General features: G+C 38.6%; 1 protein-coding gene across 3 annotated transcripts in view; it reads left to right on the top strand.

The window, feature by feature from the left end:
- Window positions 1-17172, top strand: part of Dstn (destrin, actin depolymerizing factor) — a 30898-nt gene that overhangs the window by 1184 nt on the left and 12542 nt on the right. Inside the window, exon 1 of one of the 3 annotated variants that reach the window (XM_087188645.1) lies at window positions 3607-3756. The exons of the other annotated variants lie outside the window; for them this stretch is intronic. Coding sequence (XP_087044771.1) covers window positions 3712-3756 — 45 coding nt within the window. The 5' untranslated portion in view covers window positions 3607-3711. Of the gene's footprint in view, window positions 1-3606; window positions 3757-17172 lie in introns of those variants that run through there. 3 annotated transcript variants of the gene reach the window in all.

The following is a 17172-nucleotide window of genomic DNA, read 5'->3' as shown; positions in this document are numbered from 1 at the left end:
TAAGGCCTTTATTGAACAATCCGGGAGGGCGGACCCTGGCTCGGTTAAGAACCGGGTGGCCTTGCCACCGCTTTGTTTGTCGTATCTGGCAATCAGCTTCCAGCAGCACTGTCGTGCTTGTCAGCCTTGGGAGGGCCTGTTTTAACCCTTCCCTGTCCGATCCCTCCATGTGACGCTGGAGATTTTCTTATATCTGTGAACAGTTTGGCTGTACCAGGATTTTGGAGTGCAAGGTGCGAGCATGATGTTGGATGCTAATACAACAAATTTAAAAGCGTTTTAAAAGTCCTTTAAATTACCCTAGTCATTTAAAAGTAAACATGTAGGGCCGGGGATTTAGCTCAGTGGTTTCGCCGCCTGCTGCGCAAGTGCAAGGACCAGAGTTCGATTCCCGGTACCAAAAAAAAAAAAAAAAGTAAACGTGTTCAGTATTATTGTAGATAATGGAGATTTTACATATATTTTCTCCCTCAACACTGACACTGCTGTAAAAGGGTATTTTCAGCCGGACTATCAGATAAAACATTTTGTCACTTTCTGAAGTTGCACACACTGTTACCATTTTTGGTCAATGATTTGTAGGCACAGCCTTACGAGACTTTGCTAGAAATAATTACACTGTTAACTGCATCTGTCCGCCTGGAAGCTGTTGGTACCAGCTTATCTGTATACAGTGTGTATTTGTAGAGTAACAGTGTTGGTTTTCTTACAGTAGTGCAACTTTCATGCAGCCATGCTCGTTCGTGGAAGAAAAAGATTAGCCAGTAGTTTTTTGGTATGTGAGCGTGTGTAATAGGGGGTTGGTTCATAGTCTTTGGTTCTTTGCAGTAAGCTGCAAAGAGGATCAGCATCTTAATTCTTTTAAACTTATTTAAGATTTTAAATGTATATACTACTTTATACTAAGTGACTTTTAATATAAGGGCTTTGAGTTCTCATAAACAGAACCATCCAGTTTGCTGCAAGTGCTTTTTGAAGTGAACTGGAGTTTGCTGCAGAGTCTTGTTTGTAGTTGTTGTTTTTAGTTTCTAATACAGTACAGACTTTTGTTTGAAAATAGGACCAAACATTTTAACTTAAGTTATAAAACTTATCTCCTGTACTTCTATACATTCAAATAAAATGAAGGGAGAACCTTCCTTCCTGCTAGTTGGAGAGAGAGGAAGAAGTAAAAACTAAAGATGGTAGATACTAAATACATTTCAAACTTGTTCACCTTATAGTAGTAGTTCAGAAAGCCCTTACAAGCTACTTTTGTTTGAATGCTTGTAGAGAATAAAGAGCTCAGAATACAGACTGGTCATTTTAAAGGTTAGTCTTACATTTGGTCTTACAAGCAGAGCTATTCATTCTAGCAATTAGAGAGTATTGTGACGAGGGAGAGTTCCTTTATTTATTATCCTAGATTCTAGTACTTTCTCTCAGTATTTGGAAATGTTTCGATTTGTTGGTTAGATGCTTGGTGCCAAGTTTTGTTTTTGTTTTTTTTAACCCTAGGTTAAATTTTAACTGCTGATGGGTGTGGGTATTTTTTGTTTGTTTGTTTCGTTTTGTTGCATTTTTTTCTTTTTTTCTTTTTTTTGGTACCAGGGATCGAACTCGGGTCCTTGCGCTTGCACAGCAGGCGGCGAAACCACTGAGCTAAATCCCAGGCCCTTGTTTCATTTTTTTGTTTGCTTGTGTGTTTTTTTTTTTTTAAGGCAGGGTCTCACTGTAGTTCAGGCTGGCTTTCAACTCACTGTGTAGCCTGGGCTGGCCTCAACTTGCAGTGACCTTCCTGCCTCAGCCTCCGGAGCGCTGGAATGCTGGGATTACAGAGGTGTGCCACTATGCCCAGCCAAGGGTGTGTTCTAAATTAGAAGAATTACTTCCTGGTATTCACCAGCTCTTCTCAAAGCATTTGGAATAAAACAAATTGAAACCAATTTTTAAAAACTCATCCTGGGCACTTTTAAAATGAGATTTCTTGTTTTCGAATGCCTCACTTTATAGTGCCCTCCCACCTCCTTTATACACTCCACATAAAATTCTGTGTGTGTACTGGGCGTGCCAGCTTCCTTTATTATGTGCAGAGCTGTTTGCCAGCCCACCGTCAGGTTCCTAAGGCTGTTTGCTCAGTGGTTTTCTTGGCTATGGATTGTGACTCACAGGTAGACCTGCCTAGCTCCTCTTGTAACCAAGGTGTACATTTGCATTATAATTGGCTTAGGCCGAATTACAAATGCGTTTTACCACAGGGAAAAACACTTTTACTTATGACAGCCCAGTGAAGTAGGCTAGGCTCTTATTCCTGTGCCTATTTAATATAGGAGAAAACAGACTGAAGGATTCTCAACTTGTGACCAGTTGCTTTTCCTGACTGCACATCAAGCTTTAATTCTTTTTTTTTTTTTTTCGGTACAGGGGATCAAACTCGGGACCTTTTACTTATGAGCCAGGCGAAGCACCACTGAGCTAAATGGACCTTTAAAATAATTTTTAAACCTCTTTGAACATTTTAAGGAGTAAAGTGCACAGAATAAAGATCCCTTTGTATAAAAGAGGTTAATTTTTTGCCATATTTCACATTTTTATGTTGCCTTTGCAGCTAAATGCTAGTTTCCTCTAACCGTTCCCATCCCTCCCCAGAGGCAGCCAGTCTGGGGTCAAAGACATCACGTACTGGCTTATTAAGGCGATGATTTTATTCAGGCTGCTGCAGATTAGGAGAGCATTCATTAAGAAGAAACTTCTCAAACAGAAAGGAGACCTGGGTCAGGTAAACCACGGAGCCTTGAGAAGGATGGATGTGGCTCTCATCTGCGAGTGTAAGCAGGCCTGCCCTTTGCAGTTGCTGTTTCCCACAGCTGGCAGTGAGGGCAGGCTACTTGCCCATCATTGCTTTCCAGGAGTGTAGGGCTCAGGCGATTTCCAGTCAGCTAAAATTGATCCATCCCATTCTTGTCAGTAGTTCATGCTGTTAGCTACACATATGTGACCTTAGTAATACACATTGCACTGATGTGTTTTTAAAATTTATATGTCTATGCTTTGTGTCACCTTTTGTAGAGTTTTTAAAAATTAAAACTTTTTTGAGGGGAGTTAGTTTTTGGTTTTAGTTGTGAGTCTGGTTTTCTAAAACTACTGAATAGTATTCCATTGTGTGACTGTACAAAAGTTTGTCTGTTCCCCTGTTCATGGACATCTGGTCTTCCAAAACTTTGCAACAGGCGATTTCCACATCTTCTTGTATATTACTTCTCTAGGCCCAGTGCCTATCTCTTGTTGGTGTTTGTGTAGAAATGAAGCCTTGGATTGGAGGGTGGATGGATTTCCTACCCTGTTGGTTTGTTTACTTTGCTTCCATAGTTTATAGCTTGTTTTTCCATTTCTTTTCACCTGGTGTTAGAAAACTTAGAACCTTTGTCCATGTGATGACTGTGAAGTGGTTTCTCCTCATTTTGATCTGCATTTAACTGATTAGTAGAAGGTTAACTTCTTCCATGTTATTGAATCCTTTTGTCTTTGTGGTGCTGGTGATTGAACCCAGGGCCTCATGCCCACTAGGCAAGCAGTCTATCAGGGTTGAACAGGACTACATCGCCCAACCCTCATCTTATGTTTTTAGATGCATGCTGCATCCTGTGAGCCTCACTTCATCTGCATTTATTTACATTAAAAAAAACAACAACAACTGGAACATGCTGGTCAGTGTTAGGACCTTAAGGACAGATGTCACCCACTTTTGTGTACAGGTTTCTTTTCAGGCCTCATGAGGTAGGTCACAGAAATTTGCCACTCTTACTTCTCTCACCTGCTGTTTCCTGGCTCCTGGGATTAGAGACTGTAGAGTGATTTAGAATGCAGTTCCTACTTAGCTGGGGTCCTGCAATTAACTCTTACGGCTTCATACTGTCCTGTTTCCTGGACAGTTTATGAGCCAAAGCGTTAAACACACAGAGAAGATGTGTGAGAATGCTTCCTTTCTGCTCAGATTTGCTATGAACTAAAACTCAAAAAATAGAGTCTACTAAAAAACATGCAAAACAAATAACTATCACTTTTTCATAAAAACAATTGGTTTAAATAAAATAGTGTTTAATGTTTAACTTAGTATCCAGGAGGACTCTGAACATTTGTTTTTCTGCTAATGTAACTATATTTTCTTTCAATAATTAAATACTTTGAGATGAGTATACTGTATTTGAAATTTGAAAAAGTCTTAAAGCTTTGAAAAACTGAACTTTACATATAGATGGATTGTTTTAAACTACAGAGCAAAGCTGTAGTCCCTGAGTGACCCAGCCATGCTCTCTTTATTGTGCTATCTGCTGTTTGTGTGTTTAAACCACACAGCATAATAAAGAAAGAAAGAAGATTGTTTCCCGTGGGGCATAATATTGTTCTCCATATTGTCCATGAAAGTCGTATCCAGAGGTTTACATCGAATGCTCAGAAATATCATTAATCAGTTTTTCTTCTGTCCTTGCCTCCTTTGTGTTGATGTTAGAAGCCAGAATTTTTCACTTGAAATTGTCCTTTTGAGCTGTGTCCTGTTCATTTTTCTTAAAATTTTTGAGAAAGGTATAGGTTAGAAAAATAAACAGGTTCTTTCATCTCAGTGATACGTTGAACGAACTTATTACATTCATCAGAACCTACTGTTCAAGGACCTTCATTGCATTTGGTAGAATTTAGTCTAGAGTGATTTTTTTTTTTTTTTTTTGGTACCGGGGATTGAACTCTGGTCCTTGCGCTTGTGGGGCAGGCAGCGGAACCACTGAGCTAAATCCTCCACCTAGTCTAGAGTGGTTCTTAACTCTGACACTGAACTAGTCTTCTAGCAGCTGACATTGTGATGCTTATGTGCTGTGTACTTTATTCCACGATTTGCTTTGTTATGGTAAAAGTGAATACATTTTATTTTATTTATTTTTTTGGTACGGGAGATCGAACTCAGGACCTTGCACTTGTGAGGCAGGCACGGTGCCACTGAGCTCAATCCCTAGCCCCAATACATTTTAAAATAATTTTTTAAAAAGTAATTGATTTAAGTAAACAATGAAAAAAGTTTAAAGCAATGAAATTAAAAATTAAGACCTTGACCTTTAGTTGAATATATGAAAAGGCTGAGAGCTAGTTCTGTTGCCCTGAGGCATAGATCAGCTGGTCAGTGCTTCAGGAAGGTCATTTGCCGTGCTTTGTTTTTGGATCACATCAAAGGAAGACTGTTCCTTTCAATATTTTTACAGTACCTTACAGGTTATTACTTGTTTATCTTCACAGAAAAGAACAGGTGAGTTTCCTTCCCTGTTTGCTTGTTTTGTTTTTTTGAGACAGGGTCGCGCTATGTAGTTCAAACTAGCCTTGAACTCACTCTGGAGCCCAGTCGAACTGGTGGTGAATCCTGCCTCAGCCTCCGGAGTGCTGGGATCACAGGTGTGTGCCACCACACTCAGCATTCCTACACTTATTCCTATGTGGCTTTGTAAATGTATTTAGCATTTATTTTAAAATATGGCTGGGGATTTAGCTCAGTGGTTTCGCCACCTGCTGCACAAGCACAAGGACCCCGAGTTCGATCCCCGGTACAAAAAAAAAAAAATGTTTTCACATTTTTTTGTTGGTATTCTCATGTAGTAGTAGATCTAAAGCTAATGCCTGGGCAGATATAGGTCACACTTGTCCAGCTTCTTTTGAGCACTCATTTAAGTCAGTTGTTTTTTGTGGGGGTTTTTGTTTGGGTTTTTTTGGTACCAGGGATTGAACTCAGGTCCTTGCACTTGCAAGGCAAGCGGTGGAACCACTCAGCTAAATCCCTGGCCCCTTAAGTTAGTTGTTGAACCTGAAGAGCTTTGGGAAATTCTCAAAGCACTGAAGCTTTGTTATAAGAATATTAGTAATCTTAATTTCAGTGCTGTTAAATAAAAATAAATCAGGTGTGGTGGCACATGCTTGTAAACCCAGCACTCAGGAATCTGAGGCAGGCGGATCCCTGCAAATTCAAGGCCAGCCTGAGCTACATACAACAAACCCTCTCTTAACAAACAAAAACAAAAACAAAAACACCCCAACAAACAAAAATAAAATGCAAGCTGTGCATGTTCCTTAAAATTTTCTAGTAGCCTCATCAAAAAAGGAAAAGGAAAAAGTGAAGTTTATTTAAACCAATGTATCTAAACTATTACATTAACATTTAATTAATATAAAAACTAAGGAGCAGTTTCACAGTGTTTTGTTCTCTCAAATTGTTGAAATCCCATACATGTTTTACACTGAAAGCACATCTCAATTCAAACACTTTAATTGGACATACTTGATTTATATTTAGAGACCATAAAATTTATAGTCAAAAGTGAATTCACGTATCCAAGTTGCTTCAGATATACTTAACAAATTTTCCAGTTAATGGCATTGGGACTTTTAAGTTAATTGAAATTAAATAAAATTAAAAATACAAATTCTCAGCATGCTGGCTACACTTAAAGGACTCACTAAATTACATATATTCATGGCCACCTTGTTGGACCTTACACTTTGTGACTTGGTCTGTTTACCTTGTAATGGGAACGAGCGCTTTAGTTCTTTTTCTGCACCTGTGTAAGAAACAGTGCTGAGTTAGCATATGGATTTTACAGCATGCATTAAGATGTTCTGTGGAACTAGATTTGAGCTCTTTCATTAGTAGTGAGGTGCCTCTTACAGTAGGCCTACATGGATGTTGCTGAGTGAGCCTGAATGAGCAGTGCCTGAGAGGATTTTCTTATTTATGACAAAGGGCAGCTTCCCATGGAGTTTGATTACTTCTGTCCCACATGCTTTTAAAACATGCAATGGGAAATTGAGATTTAAGTACTGAACTAATAGGATAGGACTTCCCTGCATTTACTCCATTAAATTTGAGTCTGACAGTGAAAAATCCTTCAAGGTAAGTGAGGCAAGTACTGTTAGTAGTGCCTTTAAGATGATTCTGGTATACATAACCCCCTCAGTAAAAGCCAGCTCTCCTCCTCACCTTGAAAATGTAACTGGCAGGTATTTGATGCTCATTGAGGCATCCTGAACCATAGAAAGGCAGCACTTGAAAGCCTAACAAAAAAAAAGGACAGGAAGTAATGCTATCTTAGGTGACTTACAAGTATTTACTGTGTATCAGGCGTTGTGTTACTTCCTCTCATTGAATCCTTACAGCAGTGGTGTTATTATCATTCCTATTAAACCATACTGACAAATGATTGAGAGAGCATGGGCCTGCACTGAGCTGCCAAGACACTTTGAATCTTTGCCACTTACGGTCTGACCTTATTTGCCTTACTGGCTGTTTTACACCTAGGTTTCATTGTTCTTCCATGTGAAAATGGTAATAGTGGCCACCATCATAACAGTATGGGTGACACACTTGAAGGAGTGCCTGGCACACAGTGAAGTGCTTGTCACTGTTGGCTAAAATAGTATTAAATGGCGGTAACCTTTGAGCTACTGAGATTAATACCTTTTTCATTATTTGCTATATGAATGGGAAAAGCCTAAATCATGAATTCCTTGAAAAGTGACTTCAGTGTAGCTAATCACAAGGCAGCTAAATCCTTCAACAACCAGCTCTGGGAGTCCACCCAAACCTGAGGCCACCTTCTAGTCACATCCCCTCATACCCAATCATTCATTCTCTGTCCAAATGCAGAGACCGTGCTGCTGGTATAGCACAGATCACACAGCATTCCTGCCTGTGCACAATAGCTCTGCCTAACTGAGGATGACTCTGGAATAGTTGAGAGTTCTGCTTCATCTTCATATCCTGTGTTCATCTTTAGATCATCTTCATGCCAGTGTGTGCTTTGATAATTGTAGATCAGATCAAAAGGGTGGGAAAGGGTGCAATAGAACATGTTTCAATTGTTTTATTATTTTTTTAAATTAATGCTACTTTACTTGGAATGAACTTTTTGAGTTTTCACATGACTTAAAATTTTTTTTTTTTTTGGTACTGGGGATCGAACTCGGGGTCCTTGCGCTTGTGCAGCAGGCGGTGAAACCACTGAGCTAAATCCCCAGCCCAGATGACTTAAATTTTGATATGGAAATATCTTCCCTTCCACTCTTAGGTATATTTTTCCTGACATAATTAATGGAGATTGAAACACAGTTCTGCAGTGCCTTCAATATTCAGAACATCAGTCATTTATTCATCATGCCAAGAACTAACCCATACACTGGGGAAACAAAGTTTGAAGTTAGCATTCTAAAGTGGAAGAAGAAAAAAAAAACAAGGAAGATGAGATCATGCAGGGGAGCAGGAAGTGGTGTGAAGTAAGCTGATCAATAGAGAGTCCAGAGAGTTGGCCTCTGCAGCTGGGACTGTCAAAGAAGGTCCCTGAGTCAGTGGCACTTGAGGTGCACTTGCATGGCAAGCCACAGAAAGATCACTTCAGGAGGAACTGAAAGGTCCTGAGGAGCAGTGTGCAAGGCATATACCAGGGACAGAACAGGCATGTATGGCAAGAATTCACTGAATAAGGGGGGAAAGTAGGAAATGTGCTGTAGGCAAGAATTAGACCAGGAAAGGCAGTTAGGCCAAAGGCAAGGATTTTTTGTTGTTGTTTTTTGAGTCAGAGTCTCTGTAGTTGAGGCTGACCTTGAACTCACTGTGCAGCCTAGGCTGCTGGCTTTAATCTCATGATGATCCTCCTGCCTCAATCTCATAGTGCTGGAATTATAGATGGTGAAAGGGGAAGAATTTGAATTTTGTCAGTAGTGGAGCTAGTGAGAGGTGGTTAGAGTGGATATATACTTTGGGCATGGAGCTGGCTTAATTCTGATCATTTGAATGTGTGGCATAAGGGGAAGCCGAGGTGGCTCCCAAGGCCTGGACCAGAGCTGCTTTGTTGATGGTGGAAACAATAGACGTTCTTCAAACTATGATATGTTTGTAAAGATTTCACAGTGTATATTGGGTCTTTGTACATTTTGTCTGACTTACCTTAAATTTAAAATATTTTTGCTATATAAATCTTAACAGTTATTAAACAGTGTTTTCTTTTGGGTATGTATTGTTTCTGGATCTTGAGACGTGAAGCCCATCTTTCACTATCATGTTAGGACAAGGCACTTATGTTGCCTCTCTCTGCCATCTGTACAGTACAGAGGGGTCAGTGCATTGCGTTAGATGTTATTGATCATGGATGCCCTGCTGAATAGTCACATGCAGTAAAATAAAATAAAATATGTTATTTATGAAATAAAAAATAGAAGTTCTTAGAACTTTGAAGGATATTGATGCAAAAATGTTATAGATCCTTAATTCTGTATCTGATTATAAGGGTAACATATATCCATTGTAGAATATTAAAATAGGTGCTTCAGAGGTGCAGTTGGTTAGCAGGCAGTACTTACAGAACATTAAGAAAAGTTGAGTTGTTATAGCAGTTCCTGCTAATGTATGAACGTTAGCCACATTTTACTCTGGGCCATCATATTTGTAATTTTTAGGTGCCTTCTAGGAATAACAAGGGTTCAACAATACACAAGGCAAAGTCCCTGTCTTTGTGAAATATGCATTAGAATGGGGAAAACAGTTAAGAAGCAAGTCAGCAAAGGAATGAGATGGTAACAGATTTTACACATGCTACGGTGGAAATAGAGGATGAGAGTGAGTGTGTGGGAACTCCCAGTACAGTGTTTCTCACACACTGAGTACATCTGTAAGGATATGGCTTTATTTCTCATGTCTCGATGTGACAAGAGTGCCATAAGAGAGGAGATGGTGTTTTCAGCAGATGGTGCTGGGACAACTGGATATACGCAAATAAATGAATTTATTCACACTGAATGCAAAATTTAATTCAGAATGGATCATACAGCTACACATAAGAGCAAAAGCTATAAAACTCTGTCCTTAGTTACTTTTCTTGTTGCTGAGACAAAATACCCAACACCCAAAGTTTAAAGAGGAAAAGTTTATTTAGCTCACAGTTTGTAGAGGTTTCAGTCCATAATTGGCTGGCACCAAGGCAGGGTGGTACTGCAGAGGAGAAACAGTTCATGGCGGGCAGAGGGTAACAAAGCAACAGGGGACGACCACAGCTCTTTCCATCCCTTATATCTTATCTAAGCTACTTGGGCTAGGTAGCACTTATACTCTTTTCTTTTTTTTTTCTGGTACCGAGGATCGAACTTGGGTCCTTGGGCTTGCCGGACAGGCGGCGGAACCACTGAGCTAAATCCCCAGCCCTGCATTCATATTCTTAATCCTAGTGCCCTTAAGTCTAGCACTACACCATGAATCAATTCCAGGATCATACACTCTAGATCCAGCCACCTCTGAAAAAGTTCCACCTATGACTGCATGAGGCTTTGGGGGCATACCTAGACACAAGCCATAACAAACTCTTAGGAGAAAAAACAGGTGTAATCTTTGTGAACTTGTTTTGTTAAGCAAATTTCTTGACATTTCTAGATCCCTGACACTAAAAGCACAAGTGACACATGAAAAAAATGGATAAATTAGACTTTGTTAGAATTTAAAATTTGGGGGCATCAAAGAATACCGTGGAGGGAGTGAAAAAGACAACCCATAGAACAGGAGAAAACATTTGCAGACCATCTAACAGGGAACTTGTACATAGAACATATAAAGGAATCTTAACAGGTCAACAACACAGCCCAGTCAGAGAAGCACAAGTATTGGAATTGATATTTCTAAAGGTATACAGGTGGCCACTAAGTGCATGAAAAAGTGCTTACCATTATCAGCCTTTAGGAAAATGTGAGGAAAACTCACAGTGAAATACTGCTGCTCACCCTTGAGGCTGGCTGTAACAAAACCTGCTGCACAAAACCTTGACAAGGCTGTGGAGTTGGGACCTTAGCCGTTGTGGGGGACAGTGATTTTGAAGAAGATTGGCTGTTCCTCAGAGTTATAACCCAGCCATTACACTCCTACTTACATACCCAAGTGAAGTGAAAACATGCATATACAAAACCTCATACAACAATGTTGATAGCATTATTCATAATCACCTAAAAGTGGGAACAGCCCAGTGTCCATCAACTAATGGTTGGATAAAAATACTGTATAGTAGTATATCTGCACAATAGAATATTGTTTGGCAATAAAAAGAAATGAAGTACTGATACATGCTATAACAAGTGAACCTTGAAAACGTGAATGAAGCTAGTCACAAAGGAGTACATATTATTTGATTCTATTTTTAAGAAATGTTCAGAATAAGCAGATCCATAGAGATAGAAAAGAAATTGTTTTGTATTTTTGAGACAGTGCCTCACTGCGTAGTTGAGGCTGGCTTTGAACTCACTTTCTAGTCCAGGCTGGCCTTGAACTCCCACCAATCCTCCTGCCTCAGCCTCTAGAGTGCTAGGATTACAAGTGTGTGCCACCATACCCAGCTTGGGACAGAAAATAAATAAATGGCTGGCTAGGTGTGGGTGCATGGGAGAGGGAAAGAGGAGTGACTGCTGATGGATGTGATTCAGTGTTCTAAAATGAGGTTATGGTGACAGATGACAGCCTTGTGAATACTGTACTAAAACTGGAACCTACATTTAAATGGGTGAATTAGATGGTGTAGAAAATATATCTATAAAAATTATTTCAGTCATTTAATTGTATGATGCATGTCCAGTGATATTAAATCATCCCCATGCTAAATTTAAGTCTTTTGTAAGAAGTACTCTGTCCTCTTATACTTTTGTTTTGTCTTTTTGAGACAGTCTCACTATGTAGTCCAGCCTGGCCTTGAAATTGCTATGCAGCTGAGGGTAGCCTTGAACTCCAGGCAATCCTCCTGCCTCAGCCTCCCCAGTGCTGGGATTACAGACATGCATCACCATGCCAGGCTACTCATACATTTTTTTGTATGCATTCACATTATTTTTTTCAAAATACTCTGTTCTGGGTATGAAATTACTGAATAAGAAAGCTGTATGTGTAGTGTGCAGCAAAGAAATAGTAGGGTGAAGAAGTAACTCATAGAACTAGAAGAGAAAATATTTCCAAACTTTTCACTCAACAAGGGGTTAATATCCAGAATATATTAGGTACTCAAAGCACAGCAGAAAACCAGATAATCTGATTTTAAAAAGGGCAAATGATCTGAAGAGATGTTTCTCAAAAGAAGATAGACAAATGGCCAACAAGTCTATGAAAAAATGCTCAATTGCACTAACCAGGAAAATGCAAATCAAAACCACACTGAGATATTATCTAATTCTAACCCAGGTAGAATTGATATTATCAGGAAAACCAAAAAAATAAATACTGATGAGGGCGACTAGGGAAGATAAAAATCACATATTTCCACTGTTAAGAGAAAATAATTATAAAACTTTCCTTTTCTCTATTGTTTTACATCATTGATATTGCACTGTACATATAACTTATCTTTTCTCACTTAAATCATAAATATCTCTGTGCTCGCTTTGGCAGCACATGTATTAAATCATAAATATTTCTGTCATTAAAAAATTTCCATAAACACAATTTTATAGCTGCATCGAACTGTTCTGTGGATATACTAAAATTTATTTTTCAGTTCTCCTTTTTGTTTGTTTGTGTTTTTTTTGGTACTGGGGATCGAACTTGGATCCTTGCGCTTGTGCAGCAGGCAGCGAAACCACTGAGCTAAATCCCCGACCCTCAGTTCTCCTTTTTAAGTTTATTTGTGCCGTCTGTTTTTTAATATTATGTAGATTATTTCCCTGTAATAATTTCTTAGAGGTAGAGTTCTGTGACTTTAAAGGATTAAAAGATGCAGATAATTGCAAGGCTCTTGATGTAAATGGCCAATTCATTTTCTAAAAGGTACTAGTGAGTAATAGGGTTGCCTGTGGTGTGGTGGAAGAGGAATCTGAAAAGTGTTGGTTCAGAAAATAAAGGTTTTTTTAATGGTTTTAATAAAGATGTACTTTATCTTGTAGGTGCTTGGGATTTGATAAAAACTTAATAATCAAAGTACAGGAGACCATGATAGTAGGTGAAAGGGATTAAATTTAAAATACACATTTAAGGAGGAATTGGTAGGGCTTAGGAACTGGGCTGGACCATGAAACCATGGCGTTTCAGTTACCCAACATTGTCAGATCTTTTTCCTGACTTAGATTCATTGATTTGCTGGCTTAACCATCTGAACAATAAGGGCAAGTTGTTAAACCAAGGAGAAACCTTGTAGCTTATTGTTTATTGGGTATGTTTTTCTCAAACAGGAGAAATGTTTTTATATTGTTGACTTTGAAATAAAGATTAGATGTATAATTTTCCATTCAGGATAATTTACATAAAATATAATTCACCCTTTGTAAGTCCTGTAAATTTTGGCACATGTATACAGTTGTGCAACTATTACTATAATCACAATACAGAATAGTTCCTCCACCCCAAAGGACTTCCCCTCCTAGGCCCTCCACCCACCTCCAGGAATCACTGATCTGTTATTTCCCCAGGGGTTTCACCTTCGTAAGAATGTCATACAGATGGATCGTACATCTGTTTGCATTGAGTCTGGCATCTTTTCAGTTGGCATAGCCATTTGCTTCTGTAGTTTGTTCTTTTTTATTGCTAGGTAGTAGTCCCTTTCCCAGCAGAGGGGCATGTACTACCTTTCAATTTGTTTGAAAACTTGCAGTACTCTTACTGTTTCTGTTACAAACAGTTGACACAATGGTAATACATATCTAGGGAGTATGGTGATAATTTGACGCGTGTATACAACGTGTTATGATCAAGTCAGGACAATTAGCATTTCTATCTCCTTAAACACTTAGCATTTCCTTGTGTTGGGAACCTTTAGTCTCCTTCAATAAAATATATAACATTTTCATGAACCATAGTGACCCTTCTGTGCTGTAGAACCCTAGAACCTATTCTTCCTGTAATTCTGCTTTGCTGTCCATTGTCCATCCTCCCTTTAATACCCATTCTTTTTTTTTTTTTTTTTTTTTTTTTTGGTACCGAGGATCAAACTCAGGGACCTTGTGCTTGTGAAGCAGGTGGCAGCACCACTGATCTAAATCCCTGGCCCATTAAAACCCATTCTTTGCCTTTGGTGACCACCATTCTCTGTCTATATGAGACCAACTTTTAAAGCTTCCACATACGAGCAAGAACATGGTGATATTTGTCATCACTTAATAGAATGGCTTCTAGTTCTGTCCACACTACTGCAAATGACAGGGCTTCGTTTTTCCTTTGGACTGCATTATATATTCCATTGTGTTTGCTTGCCATGTCTTCTTCGGTCATCTGTGATGAATACCTCAGTTGGTTTCATAGCTCAGCTGTCGTGAAGAGTGTGGCAATAAACATGGGAATAAAAGTAGCACTTTGATAAGCTGATTTCATTTCTTTTGGCCAGGTAACAAGCATGGGATGGCTAGACTGTAGTAATTTTATTTTTTGTGCAGGAACTGTCACTTGGTTTTGTGTAATGTCTGTACCTGTATTGCATGTGTTACCCTGTCTCTGCATCCTTGGCTGCTTTTATTGTCATTTTCATAATAGGCATTTTAACTAAGTGCTGTAATACCTTCTCATGGTTTTGATTTGCATTTTTCTGATTAGTGATGTTGAGCATTTTTTCCATATAGTTGGCCATGTGTATATCTTCTTGTCTCCAGATCTTTTGCCCCTTCCTAAATAAGATTATTTTGGGGTTTTCTTTTTTTGTCTTTCTTTTATGCTCTTGAGTTCCTTGATTTCTGTGCATTAGTCCTTTATTGGATGAATAATTTGTAAATATTTTCTCATGTTCTACAGGTTGTCTCTTTGCTGTGGCGAAGCATCTAAAAAAAATCATTGCCTGTTAAATGGAAGTGTTTTCTTTGTTTTCTTCTAGTAATTTCATAGTTTTGGGGTTTCCATTTAGGTCTTTGATCCATTTTGAGTTGATTTCTATATCTGGTAAAGTATAGGCATCTATAAGTAGTTCCATTCTTTTATGTGAGTAACCAGTTTCCCTAGAACCATTTATTGAAGAGACTATCCTTTCTCCTTTCTCCTTTCTCCAATGCATGTTTTTGGTTCCTTTGTCAGATTGGCTATGGATGCATGATTTATTTCTGGGTTCTCTGTTCCACTGGTTTGTGTGTTGGTTTTTATGCCAGTACTATACTGTTTTGTTTATACTGTGGCTTTGGTACTACATTTTTAGGTCATGTGTCATAATGGCTCTAGCTTTGTTCTTTTGACTTATGATGCTTTGGCTAGTCAGAGTCTTTTTGTGCTTCCATATGAATTTTTAGGACTGTTTTTCCTAATTCTGTGCAGACCACCATATATATTTTGTTGGAAATTGCATTGAATCTGTAATTACTTTGGGTAGTATGGACATTTTAACGATATTCTTCTAATCTATGAACCTGAGATGGCTTTGCTTTTTTTTTTTTTAATTTTATTTTATTGGTACATTTTAGGGACTTTGCTTTTTTTTTTTGGTACCGGGGATTGAACTCGGGTCTTTGCACTTGCACAGCAGGCAGCGAAACCACTGAGCTAAATCCCCGGCCCAACTTTGCTTTTTTATATGTATGTCTTCAGTTCCTTTTATCAGTGATTCATAATTTTCACTGTAGAAATTATTTACTGGCTAAATTTATTCCTGGAGGGCTGGGGATTTAGCTCAGTCGTTTCGCCGCCTGCTGTGCAAGCACAAGGACCTGAGTTCTATCCCCGGTACCAAAAAAACAAAAAACAAAAATAATAAATTTATTCCTGGGGTTTTGTTTCAGCTATTACAAATGAGATTGCTTTCTTGATTTTCTTTCTCTGCAAATTCATTATTGGAATATAACTGTAACCGGTTTTTGTATGTTGACTTTGTTTTGTTTTTGTTTTTGGTACCAGAGATCAAACTCCAGGTCCTTGCGCTTGCACAGCAGGCGGCAAAACCACTGAGCTAAATCCCTGGTCCTGTATGTTGACTTTGTATCCTCTATCTTACTGAATTCATTTGTCCTAGCTGTTGTTTGGTAGAGTCTTTAGGTTTTTCTTTTTTTTTTGGTAGTGGTGATCGAACTTACAACCTTGCGCTTGCAAGGCAGGCACGGTGCCACTGAGCTAAATCCCCGGCCTGTGTCTTTAGGTTTTTCTGTATATAGTTGGATATCCTTTGTTTCTTTCTCTTGCCTTACTGCCTTAGCTGAGACTTCCAGTAACATCCTAAATATGACTAGTGGAAGTGGATGTCCTTGCCGTGTTCTGATTTTAGATGAAATAATTCCAGCCTTTTCCCCATTCAGCATGATGTTGGCTGTGAGTTTGTCAACATAGCTTTTATTGCATTGCGGTGCATTCTTTCTGTACCTAATTTGTTGAGGGATTTTGTCATGAAAGTATATTTTTCTGCATTTATTAAATTCAACAGTGAAGAAAGGCCAGTAGGTGGCCATGTATATAACTCGGTGCTGTGACACTCCTTACCCCACCACAACCCTTGAAGGCTGACCAGAGTCCCCACCAAGCTCTCAACAGTGCCATCTGAGATGACAACCAGGACCACCCATGGGTATTGAGCACTTGAAATGCACCTGTCAAATTGAGGAACTGAATTTTAACTTTATTTTAAATAATTTAACATAAAGTAACACCAGTAACTCTTAACTTTAACACATTATGTTTAGGGTGAATGAATGTGTAACATTTATTACTTACTTTTCTGCCTTGGGAAGCATATTATTTAGCTTTATTGACATATGCCCTGAGGTATTCTGCCTAATGACAGAGTAATGTTGCCAAGGGCAAGGATTTCAAAAAAGTTTTCTAGAGTATTTTGTAATTAAGTGGTTGACTCTTGGGGGCAAGGGAGCAACTTCGGGGGGAAATTCAGGTAGACTTAAGTACCTATGCTAAGTGTTAATTTAAAGAGTCAAAATAAAGAATGGCCAAAATGTTTCATGAAGAGTTTAACTTGTAAGCAAAGACTTTAACTCTTAAACAAATGGCATAACCAGAGTTTTTTGTTTTCCCCTTGAGGAAAAACTACAACTGTATTAGAGAAGTGAAAGGCTGAATTTAAAATGCAATATAATAACAATAAGGGCAACTTTGATTTATGTAATATCATGTATAAGATTATTCCAGGTGAATTTTATAATTATCTGGAAATGTATTTTTTAAATGAGCTGAGAAAATCAGATACTGGATTTTTAAAAGATGGCCAAATTCTCCTTTCTTATAAACAGAAT

Source organism: Heterocephalus glaber, unplaced genomic scaffold (assembly GCF_053883595.1).
Source record: "Heterocephalus glaber isolate CG9 unplaced genomic scaffold, H.glaber_assembly_v1.0 deba00001532, whole genome shotgun sequence".
Lineage (NCBI taxonomy): Eukaryota > Metazoa > Chordata > Mammalia > Rodentia > Bathyergidae > Heterocephalus > Heterocephalus glaber.
The sequence above is the reverse complement of the archived record's forward strand: the minus strand, read 5'-3'. Positions and strand labels throughout refer to the sequence as shown.